Source organism: Larus michahellis, chromosome Z, assembly GCF_964199755.1.
Source record: "Larus michahellis chromosome Z, bLarMic1.1, whole genome shotgun sequence".
Taxonomy (NCBI): domain Eukaryota; kingdom Metazoa; phylum Chordata; class Aves; order Charadriiformes; family Laridae; genus Larus; species Larus michahellis.
Window position 1 is genome coordinate 32,369,207 of NC_133930.1, and position 12,882 is coordinate 32,382,088.

The following is a 12,882-nucleotide window of genomic DNA, read 5'->3' on the forward strand; positions in this document are numbered from 1 at the left end:
ACTAGGATACTAAGAAAGGCTGGGAATAATAATTTTTAAAGTATTTTATATTTTATATATTTCTTTGAGCTCAGTGATCAACTTGACACCTCATCATTACAGAGGTCAGAAAGCAATAATAGCATACCGTATTCTATAGTTTGAAAAGAAATCTGTTACGTAAGAATCTCTGAAACATATATACTTCTTGTCATCAAACAGATGAAACAACAGAAAACTTCTAGGTAGTTCCTATCCTGCCAGTTAATTTAGAAAACATAAAAAAAAAAAGTACCTTTCTTCGGACAAACAATGTGATATTACTAATTTCTCAGTAGATACAGAGAAGTAGTGCTTTCACAGAGTTGCCATCCGCACCATTGAGAACAAGGCAGCCAATGATAAACACTGTGAACTAGCAGATAGTCCTTCTACAAACAAGTTGGCTAAATATTTTCTTTCCTCAGCGAATTCTGTTACATCCTTTCATAGTGTGCATAAAAGCTACAATTACCAAACGTAAATGGAGGCAACTTAAAGAATATTCCTCGAGATTTTTCACTTCTTATACTTACAAGTAAGACTTCATTTTACTAACAATAAAAGGTAAAAAAGCAAAGGTAACTCTGTCACCTTTCAATTTTGCTTACTTTGCTCAGTCAAGCAAAACCTTAGTGTCTGGATTAAGAGGAAGAACCAAATCTTGGTTACACACGTAAGGGGCACAGTGCACTTATCCCCACCAGGGAAGGGTTTTTTGGCATTTCCATCCTATACCCTTTTGAGAGGTGGCCACATGAGAGTCTACCAGTCCATGCCAATACACTTCAGAGTCTGAGGTCTTTCACAACGATGGAGAGAGACAAAGATGTCTCATTCCCTCCCTCAGCTGTGAGGGTAGTATGCACACAGAACAGAAGTGCTAAGAACTACTATTGGGAACCTCTTCAAAAGCATGAAGTGGGCTTGCTACTTGTATCCCACTCACAGTGATTTCACAGCGAGATCAGAAGAGTATGAGTTCCTTATCCATTCGCAATTACTCTGGAAAGAATGCAATGCAATGGCAACATCAGGATATATCTTCTCTTCTATACTACCTTGGTACTAACAAGAGAAAAAAAAAAAAAGAAAAAAAAGAAAAAGAAAAAAGAAAAAGGAAAAGGAAGGCATGACCTTTCCTTGGTGACAGAGAAAAAAAAGGACAAATATTCAAAAATTTTGTCCCCTTTTCTGTGTCCTCTCCCCACTAAAAGGAAATGACATAGTCTTGCCAAGTGTTTGTGAAGAAGTTCAAGAACAGCCCCAGACAACAGTCGGCTATACAAACAGTATACAAACAGGAGCAGTATCTGAAAGAGCAGAGGGCAGGCCAACTCCAGCACAGCAAGAACTTTTCTTCAAGTCCTCAGGAAATTCAGGAGAAAAGCTAATAATGTAAGAAGAAGAAACATCTTTCCGTGCATCTGCACACAGAAGGCTCACTGATCCTGTGCTCTCTCTCACCCAGACCATAAAATAACTATGCCTGTGGAAATTCAGTGTATCTTCCAAATAAACAAAGTACAGCGTGTAAGAGTAAATTGTTACTGTCACTCTCAAAGAACTCCTCTTTTAGATTGGTAAAACACAAAAACATTCATTTACAACTCACAGCATTAATGTAATATTATGTGAAGCCACAGAAACGCATATATGGCACACAATGTAATTCATTACCATATAATGTATACCATTTGTATATGCCTAAATATTTATGCAAATTAAAAGCCTGTGCATTATAATTACTTGGCAATCATGGTCTCTTTCTTTAATCTCATAAATTATTAGACAGAGGAATATCCTGTATGGTTTTCAGCACTATATTGTAAAGGAAACTAAATAATCAAATCTGACTAGAATGCAGGAGACATTGTGTTTTTTCTTAGGTGTATCACAACCTTTTAGTTCAAATTTAAACCAAGTCAGTGCAAGTGAACAAAATCTTGCATAAGATTTTCCTCTCTCCTCTCAAATCCAGTTCTGTCTATAATTCCTTGGAAAGTAAAGGAATGCAGGAAAGGATGTATGAAGCTGAAAAAACAGTTTCAACTGTAAAGTTCACCTTGTAAAAAAAATACATTATCTTAATTTATACAAATTGTGCACATTTGTACAATTTCTCAGTCACAACTTTTATTAGTTTTAAGCAGAAAATAAAGTTAATGTCAAAAGAGAAAACAAGAGCTAGCCAGATTAGATAAAAGCTTGACTATTTAAAGTGACCATTTCATATTCACCCGGTACATGTAAGAGTTTACTCACTTCCTGCATTTCACAGTATCCCTACCCACATGGCAAAAACTCTTGACAAAATACCAGGGAAAACCAACAGAAATAAAGTTTTCAAAATTCTAAATAAGTCAACAGTATTTTTAAATGATCAGGTGAGAAACTGCACTTATGTTCTTAGAAAGTTATATTGTCCAGTTCAATTCTCTCCTTAAGAAAATACGGAAACCCTAAAACTAGAGATACATAGTCTTTCACTTTTTAGCATAATTGTCTGCTTATTCTCTATTCCGGAATGTCTTAACAGAGACTCTGACCTAAAATCTTGGCTAGTACATAGCACAAATGAGTTTGTCTTAAAGCATTTCTATTTATTTAAAGAAAGAAATAGTTAATGAAATGATCATTCCATTATACTTTAGCTACAAAATTCTAGCAGTATTTCTATTTTTCTTATTTGAATCTTTCTAATCTTTTAACGATTTTTAATCTTCCTGGTTTCTTTTTTTATTATTATTATTATTATTTTTGAAGTATTTTTAAATTGTTACTTTCTTTCTCTTATTGGCTAATAACAAGAAGATGCAATAGATACTAAGTAATAACCATTGATGATAGTGCAACATTATAAATACCCCCAAGAAGGTAACCTTATGTAGCTTTGCTCGGCTATCCTCTATTCTTGTAGCTCTAGTAATACGTACTAATTACAAAGAGAAATATACAAAATCATAAAGGTTTATGTGAGTTCCTCCAGCACAAAACTCAGCTGATTTGTGCATTTCCGAAAGAGGACCAGTGGTGTTTAGGGCAGGGTGTTTCCAACTTACACTAACATCACTCCCGACATACTATCTGTTAACATAACGACATTAAACTATTAATGATCACATAATACGACAGTATGGTATAAACCAGTGTTTAAAAGGAATAGAAAAAAAAAGTAATTAATCTGTTGAAGAGACCTTTGCTTTGTTCCCCAGTAAAGATAATACACTAGTCCCGTAAAGAATATGTTTATTAAGAATCTGTCTTCGAAAACATTACTTATCTACTATTTATTAATATTAACATTAACATTTATTAATACACCATTTTTACTCTTTCTTAGTTTCTTTTAAGACTGCATCATCTTGTCCAGACTGGTTTCACTGACCGTAACTCCCACAAAAGGATGATCTTGTGCATCTTACAAACTTTACTCTGTATGTGACACTCCATAGATTCTGGCAACACCACATAGTCATCCTAGCTGTTCCCAGCAAAGGGTACTTCTATTTTGCTTCATGTTATTTAAAGTAAAAAAGAATCATAAGTGGAATACAGCAGTTTTGAACAAGCCCTTAAAAAAAACCCTTTGGAAAAATTCCCTTAGAAACTATACCAGGACACCAGCCAATTTTGAAATACCTCCATACTAACCTTAAAAAAAAGCTATCCTTCGTCCCCACAGAGAAGCATGATGAAAGAAGGAACCTTTTGTTTAACGTAACTTGATTTCAAAGACTATACCTTTCCTCACGAGTAAGGACTAACAAAGGAATTTCTGGGGTTAGACTGTTTTTTGCAAATTGATATCCAGTTGGGGTTACGAAAACCAAAAAAAAAAACATTTCCTACTCGCCCAAAGGAGACTGGACATTCCATTATCTGAAGCAGAAAAGATATACCAGATTCCAAAAAATCTATGTTTGCTAAGCACAGAATTTACTTTTAAAATAGGTAGTATACTACAACTGCAGAAACATCCAATATATGGGCCAACTTCCCAATTAATTATTTGCTGGCTAAAGTGTTAAAATGTCCTTGGCTTCACCTTAGACACAATCTTCCCAGCTGGTCATTATCTACCTGGAAAGGGGCCAAAGAATCTCAGCTGTCAGTACTCAACAAACATGTATGTTTTCTTTTCTTTTTTCTCATTTATTTAACTTTCATAGAGCTACAGTTAAAAGAAGGCAGTCTTATTACACATGGAAGTGGAAAGATTTTATATCTCTTTTATTGTTGTCATTTAGTATACCCAGAATGCAGGTGATAAGTGGAGTGATAAAGAACTCTTCAATATGCGTTTACTAAGAACCGATTTATCCAACTTTACTGACACTGTTTCTATTCTTGTGTGTTCCTACTTAATTCAACTGCTCCTTTGTTTTACACAGATGTGTGAGAAACCACAGAAGTCTTCGAAAGTCAGAGCTGGAACAAAGTTATTGATCAGTTATGTATCTGCACAGAATCAGTAAGATTCAACAGGAAAATAGCTCTCAATCAAGTGAATGTTAACAGTCAGTTTGAAGCAAACAGCAGTCAGCTTGTAGTAAACCTGCAGGTCAACAGGTGCAAAGCAAATGGTTTTTCTCATTTGCACATTACTTCTGCAAGAAGCCACAGGACAGCTGGGAGAAGGAACACATGTAAACAAGGCAGACCTAATGATTTCCTAATTAAAAAGAAGATATTATCTTCCCATTAATAGGTAAGCTAATTGACCGAAATCCAACAGTTTCCCCTCAGTACAAGTAAACATAGGTGCCTTTCCTCACTGAATTGTCACATATTTAGGCTAGCCACTAGATTTTCAGTTCTGCTTGATTTGTTTGGATACTGTACTCTGTGACAGCTGTAGGAAATAATACATTAGAACAGCTGTTGTGGCAGTTAGAAAGGGCCTGGAATTTTAATTGGACTGGACATTATTAATTGGGGGGGGTGGTGGTTTCATTTTGGGTGGGTTTTTTTGGTGTTTTTGTTTTGTTTTGTTTTTTTAAACCAAAGTTAAGAAAGAAATATTCAAAGAGTAATAGATGTCTTTAAGGGATTTGACCAACGTCTGGTTAAGCAAGGTTGGTCTTTGTTTTGACTATGTAACTTTGTGGCAGTGGTCTCCACCATCTGAGCAGGAACCTTTAGTTGCTTAAGAAAAGGAGCATTAAGAAGAAAAATTGTAAGAAAGTTGCATAAATAACCCTGTTCAAATACTAGCTGTGTTCTAGAGAGGACCTCATGGTGTTTTAAGAACTACTCAAAAGGAGACTCATTCCAAGACTTTTAGGAACCACCAGCTGAAACAAAACTGTTCATCATTCCCAAGACCTAAGAACAAATGAATAATAAGCTTACTTTCAGCATCAGCATAGAGTAGCAAGCACAGGAGTACCACCATTGGCCTGACAATGTGCATCATCCGACAGCTTGGCACCAGCATGCTGTGGAAGCCTTGTTCTCACTGGCTTAGAAGCCAATGCGAGTCTGTCCAGTCTGGAATTTCAGATGAAGTATTTTCAGAACCTGTGGAAAACATAAGAAAAAGAGAAAAATACACTTAGCAGAATAGGGCAGAAATTTTCTGTTTTTTTCTAAGCATTCACAAATTGAGGCTAAACAATTTTAAAAGCCAAAAGGATAAGGGAGAAACGTGATTCATTTCGAGCTACTGGCATATACCAGAAGATTCAAGGTACAGTATATGTTAGCACTGTTTCAACATATTTCTCATACACCTTTTCTACCATAATCAAGCACCTGGATCTTTTGTTGTATTCAACAGCACCTTCTGAATCACAAGAACTGTCATTGTTAATGAAATAGAATATATCACTGGAATACTCATGTTGCAAGAAGGGAATCAGAGTGGATTCAATATCCAAAATAAAAAGTCCATTTGCAAGCATCATACTAGGAGCTGATGCCCTGGCATCTAGTAAGAATACTGCAGCAAAATCTGCTTCATGAGGTGTTCTTAAAGCTAGACATCAAATGCCAGCATATTGCATAGTTCAACAACTCTCAAAGGTTAAAATTCCTGTTGTGATTTCCTATCCATATTTGAATTATGCCTAACAGAAAAAACAGAAATCCCACACTGAATAAAGGGCTGAGATTCCAATTCAATCCATCTCATTTACTATGATGCGTAATTGAAAATGATACACTGGGAGCACTACAGATGAAGTACCTGACTTAAAAAAACAGTGTCTCATTGTTGTCCAAATTTACCACACATGAGCAATAACAGAAATTAAGGAATATAAAAATATTTTTCTCTCTCACAGGAAATACTAGAGATATCCCCAAATAGTCTGATATTGTCACTAAAATAACACTGAAATGTAATTTTACTTTTAGAAGGGTCTGCAAGGTATAAACTTTGGCAAGTTTGATACTATCTTTTTCATTACCACACTTGAGTGGTTTTCATGCAGGGAAGATAAAAACAAAAAGGGTGGAGAAAAAATTATACTAATTACCATTCCACTAGATAGATCTTACAGATTTGCGGGTGGTATAAAGAGCCCATTTTACAGTACAGTGCAATGTTCAAAGAATCTACTCAACGAAGAAAAGACATAAGCAGCTGTTAGAAATCTATGGCTGTTATCAATCTCTTTTGTAAAACTATCCTTTGAATCAGCTACTGCCATCAAAAAATAGAAACCTAAGAAATCTTCATAGGCAAAGTGCTGAAGGCACCAGCTCCCGCCTTTCATCGCTGCCATCTTCATGGCAGCATTTCAAATGACAGCAAAGTCCATGAGACACCAGTCCTGTCGGATTCAATTTGCGTCTGTGCAAGCGTATCACAGCCAACTGCTACATAATGATTCCAATGCTATCACAAAGCTGGAGATGTATGAAATGTACTTTCAAGGAAGTGGTGATTCCGATTTTGCTTCTTCTAAACTGCAGGAGTTACAAGGGAGCCCTGAACTACCTCAAAAGACAGCTCACTTGTGGACAAAACCTTACCTTTTTATTGGCACACAAACACACTAGCTGACAAGTGAAGGTGAATGGAAGAAATGTGACAGTAAGATTTGTGTCTGAACCATAAACTGCTCCCTTTAGCAAGGGAGGAAGTGGAAAGAATGCTGATAATTAATAAGGGGAGCAGAGGAGGGGGAAAAAAAGGTCACCACAATGATGCTTGTTTATACACAACTGTTTTTTAACAGGGGATTATTTTCACACACTCCAAACACTCCCATCAAAATATTAAATGTGGTATCTAACAGAAAAAATACTACTATCTGCTTGGAGAAAAAAAGAGGAATTTTAAAAATCTCATGATCCTGGTATGTGAATATGCATTTATCCTCTACAACGCTTCTGTGACTGAAGGGATGGATCAAAAAAAACTGGCAAAGAAAGAGAAGAAAAATGAACTTTTTTAATTAAAAAACCCATTCCCTCACTCTAAATGCACATACAAGCACTTAGGAAGCTCTCATTGTCCCTTCTTTGAAGGTGATATTATCACTTAGATCATAAAAACCAAAGCCCTGAGTATTTCCTTTCTTTGCTTCCCAGTGCCATGCCTTTAGCTAACCTGATAAACACACTGAGGTTTCCAGGAGACCCTTTGCCTGTTGTTTTCTCTCTTCACCTGCTTATGCCTCCATAGTTAACTTCTAGTATTTTAGGCCAAGTAAACAGAAGCACTTGAATAAAGATGGTGAGTGCCTCCTTTTTGTTGTGAGTTGAAGATACAGTTAGCGAAGGCATGCAGATTATGGGCTGATAACACTAGAGAAGCAATCCAAGAGACAATCAGGTGTTATCAAGGTTCTCCACGCAAGTCTGCCTCAGCTTTACCTACAGAAACCCCATAGCTTTAGCCAGGGACTCTGTTACTGACAGTTGTACCAACCATCTGGTATGTAGGTCTATACTTGGCTTATTTGTGAAAAGTAACATAGAGATGCAATTCTTTACAAGGACTAAATGCAATTACGAACAAGTGTTAACTTCTAAATTAAGCCACCTTCATAATTCCAAAGTAAAATGTTCATCTAATGCATTATTAATTCTTAAATGAAGTCGTTTCTTCCCTTTTCTATTTCCTCCTGACAATGGTTTGCTACATCTGGAGTGTGGTTTGTAAGAAAACACAAACAGTGTTTGCAGAACCAGGTTATACCAGCCTCCTCCTCAGAGAGCCAACATTTGTCTTGCAGAATGAATCCAGAGTGAGGTATTCTCTTAGCAGCCCCTGTTTCAACATTCACACTGTGTCAGTGCAGAAAGACGGGGCTTCTCCTTGGTAGAAAACTAATCGCAATACCTACAGAGAGATTAACAGTAACTAAAAAAAAAATTCTCTTCATGAAGCTTTAATAAAAGCTAGTTTTATTTTCGGATAAATTTTAGGATATTTTTGGTCTAACTTCTATATTAAATAATTAAAAATGACACTTACAACATCTCTAAAAGACCTACATATCAATAATTTCTTGCACAACAGCTATTTTGGTCTCTTTCCCCAGACAAACAAATTGTTAATACAAAAGTGAACACCAAAGGGTGTAACTAGGTGATATATCTATCACTAGCTTATATGTAGTAAGAGGACAGATTTTTGCTGGTTAGTGGTATCTATCAAAAGGGTCAGTAAAAGTGGAGACGTCCAGCCCCTCAGAGTGTTCAATGTGGAGTCACAAAAGAATTCTCCTCAGGTGGGCATGGCAGATGATAGCACATGGGCATTGACCATGGACGAATTATACTCGAAAGGATCAACTGGGCGAATGAAATATCTGAACATTGAACTACTTCACTGCAGTCTGTTTACTTTGGTACCAAAAACAATATTTTAGGTGCTAACACAGTACTCGGGAGGAGATGGTCCCTGCTCCAAGACATAGAAAATGCTTACCTGGAGGCAACTCTTAGAACAAAAGAAAAAAAAAAAAACAAAAACAAACCACAAACAAACAAACAAAAATGCCACCAAAAACAAACAATCAAAAAACCACAAAAAACCCAAACTAACCTAATTTTATGTATCTGCTTGCTCTTCCATGCCTGCATGAGCATATAAATGCTTGATAACACAGAAATTTAGCACAGCAGAGAACAGCTCTCAGAAGAGACTTGAACACAGACAAAAAAGAAGTCAGAGCAGATGTAGGGAGCAACATGGAAACAAAACCCAGTAACTTACAAAATTTTGGAATTCAGGAATGTGAAGATATGAGAGCTCATTTGTGCTATTGCACAAATAGGACTTCTAGTTCAGCTTTTCTGAAGTTTGAAATTGTTCAGAGACAGGATTTCAGTTTATCACCATTTCCCATCTGCCACAAGGACTTACGGAAAAACAACTGGATACACCTTACATTTAAAAAAAAAAACAAACAGTGTTTCTCTAAGAACAAGTGGCAGTCAAAGATTGAAACAGAAGACTCTGTTGACATTCTGTTTCTACACTTCAGTCATCACACCCACAATCCTAAATTACATCCATTCCCTAGCCACAGATTTTTAGTACCATACATGTGCAAGTGAAGAGATACAAAAAAGCAAATTGAAACATTACTAGAACGAAGTCAGGGAAGAAGTGCCAAAACTTCATATCGTTACCTATCAACCAAGATCCCTTCTTAAAGAAGAAAATAAACAGATTTCATATACAAATCTTGGCTGCGAAAACATGACTGACAGCTGAATCTTTACTGAAAAGAATAGGAAAAAATGCATAAACTCAATTCAGAAATACCTCTGGGTAGAACAATGTCTTTTAGAGAGAATTAAATGTATTTTCCAAAGCAATGAGAGAAAGTGTCAGAAGTTCTTGCTCTTTCATTGATTAAACACGATAAAAGTTTTCATAGTTGACCTGCTGGGGAAGTTGCATGTTTCATTCTGGTTTCATTCTTAAAAAAGCCAAAATGCAAACCACATGACTTAGGAAATTTAAAAGAGAGATGTGTTGAGTGTTCCAAAGCTTATTCTTATCAGTCCCTGGATAAACAACCCTAATGCTCCTCTATCATTCCTCTACAAGAGTTACTCCAACATAAGTGAGCAACCACCCTGGAAACAGCAGGTTTCTGATCTCAAGCAAGCCTTTGAACTACGTCACTATAATAGCACTTCTGAGTTGCAGTGATAGGTGGAATTCTACTTATACGAAACGGCTTAATATATTCAACCTGATTCTGCATTGTAATTCTGTTTTGGACTTCAACAAGGATTCTTCTGTTACCATGCAAAACAGAAAATGGATTTTCAATAACCGAAGAAATAAAAGAAATAGATAAATTAAATTAATTTAGTGAATAAATGAATCTAATGACAGCAAGGTACATTAAAAATCACATCATAGGGTTTTCTCATGTAGAAAGTTGTTTAATAGTTCATCTTCTTTTACTTCCAAAAGTACTGATGCTCATATATAGACTTAAACTATACACAGAAAACCCTGCTTAGCCTGATCTTTACACAGCTTCACTCACATTCTAAATCATGAACTAAAATACCAGTTAGTAAGTTGTCACATATATCAATGCTTCCAAACTTCTGACATCTTCGTCACTTCTGCATATTATAAGAACTTCTCTCATTCATGGTGCAGAAACAATTCACTAGAGCATTCTGTGTTCTTAACTCTATGCCTCCCAAATCTTGGATTGAGAAAAAAAGTATTGTGCTGATAATGACTGAATTGTGGAGGTAAAAATAGTCTTTCTAGAGGAAAAAAGGATACAATAGTATCTGCCAATGCATATTAAAGCAATACATCTATACTAAGATAAGACACCTATACTAAGAGAATCTATACTAAGAATTTAAAACATATAACAAAGCCACAGATAATAGGTTAAGTGGAAAAATGAAACATCTTCTGTTAAGGTTGACTTCTAGCCTGAATAACACAAACTCTGCCAATATCCCAGTCTTAACTCCTGTAACCCAAGATCCCTGTAAATTACTTAGCTATAGTTATCCTGAAATAGTCTAGCTCTGATTTTGCCCATATAAGAAATTAACAAAACCTAACTCTGTTTTGACTCTTGCCACAAAAAAAAAAAAAATAAAAAAAAAACAACTAAAAAAGGAAAGAAAAAAGACAGAAAGCAGAAAAGGGGAAAAAGGAAAAAGAGGGGAGGGGAGGGGAGGGGAGGGGAGACAAGCAGCTAAAGCAAAGGAGGTAAAATAAATATGTTGGCTAACCTGCATTATTATACTCTTTCTCCAACCACAGAAAAGAAACAGGGTGAAACCCACAATATAGTTTGTCGAATATCTATTTTTCTGCATTTAGAAAAGGTAAACACTAGCCTAGAGAATAGCAAGTCTAACTTTTATCAACAGGTTTGGACTCAGCACTGGTGAGGCAGCACCTAGAATACATAGAGGTTCTGGAGAGCATCAAAGAAGAGCAACAAAGCTGGTGAACGGTCTAGAGTACAAGTCTAGACCACATACCAAAATGTTCATAAAGCCATTGGGCCATATATCACATACTCATCAGACACTCCCAGGAAAACGGGCTCCAAAGCCAGCTTTCAAGAATATGCTCCCAGCAGTCTTACAGAAAAGCACCACTCCTAAGGAGAACATCTAGACTGCATGATGAGCAGCTCAATCCTAGGATCACAGTTACTGCCAGAGTTAGAATCTTTTAGCGGCTTGCGTCCTCCCAGACCTAGGTATTTGGACAATCTAGCAATGAGAATGATCGTATAGCTCTACTGCTATACACATGACACAGGCTTGCTAACCTTGCTTATATTTAAAGAGCCACCTCTGTTTTAGAAGAATTTTGCCTGTTCTGTGTCTTTTCAGCATGGAAATTGTGAAACATTCAGACTGGACCTCGCCTTTAGGATCAGGTGTGGTTGAAGCATACTGGGTACTGCAGATACTATAATAAAGCTAGAAATATATTTGCAAGTCTGGAGCTAACAGGTCAAATGTGACTTCAACATTGCAAGACATCTTTTCTCTATTATATTACTCTGCAATTTCTTCCTTTATGGCTTTTCTTTTTCCTTTTCACTTTATATTTTTGTTTCAATACTATCCAATATACTTGTTGCCTAATCAGATTGAAGCATGACTGACTGAGACAGCGAATTTGCAGTACACACAGGACAGTAATCCAGCTGCAGCTAGTTTAGCCTGACTGCACTTTATTATAACGTTGCTGATGGCAATACAATCATATTAGAGGAAGAGATGGAGAGCTGAAATAGTTATTTTTCAAAAGTAGTTGGCATTATAAAATGATTTGATAATAAAGTACAAAAACTTCCTGAAGCAATAAAAGCACTATGTATTTCTCATACTAAGATATGGCCTAACGGCACACAGTTGTCCACAGTTCCTCTTTTGAAAAAAAGAAGATGAGACCTAGAAAATACCTTTGTAACACACAATACTTTTTATTACACTCAAAGCAAAAGTAAAAGTAATATTATGAACCCTGAAAAAGAGCTAAAAGTCAACAAAAGCCTGCAGATATTTTATTGCTGGAAGCTTCCTTATTAAGAAAGTATGACTGGGTGCACTTCTAGATACCAAACTAATGTCCTAATGTTGATAACACAGTTTTGATACCAAATAAAAATCATAAAATCATCATCAGGGGCAGACAGCACGGTTCAAAATGTGTTTTTCTTTACAGACCACATTAAAAACTATAGCTTCACCTGCAATTAGTAGTAACGAGGGGCTTAAACTGGCCACTTCAAGTGGCACTTCAGGTGCTTCATATAACCCATACCTCAATGCTCTTCAAACAGAAAGCGAGAAGCAGAAAGCTTATATCCCCACAGACTCCTTGAATTTGATTTGGTTAAAGCAAACAGAGAACAACAACAACAGAAGATTTCCATCGTAAAACCT

General features: G+C 36.2%; 1 protein-coding gene across 24 annotated transcripts in view; it reads right to left on the reverse strand.

The window, feature by feature from the left end:
• Positions 1–12,882, reverse strand: part of PTPRD (protein tyrosine phosphatase receptor type D) — a 1,287,856-nt gene that overhangs the window by 284,152 nt on the left and 990,822 nt on the right. For all 24 annotated transcript variants that reach the window (XM_074569146.1, XM_074569145.1, XM_074569143.1 and 21 more), the window contains one exon: positions 5,374–5,541. In XM_074569146.1, coding sequence (XP_074425247.1) covers positions 5,374–5,458 — 85 coding nt within the window. In that variant the 5' untranslated portion in view covers positions 5,459–5,541. The remainder of the gene's footprint in view (positions 1–5,373; positions 5,542–12,882) is intronic.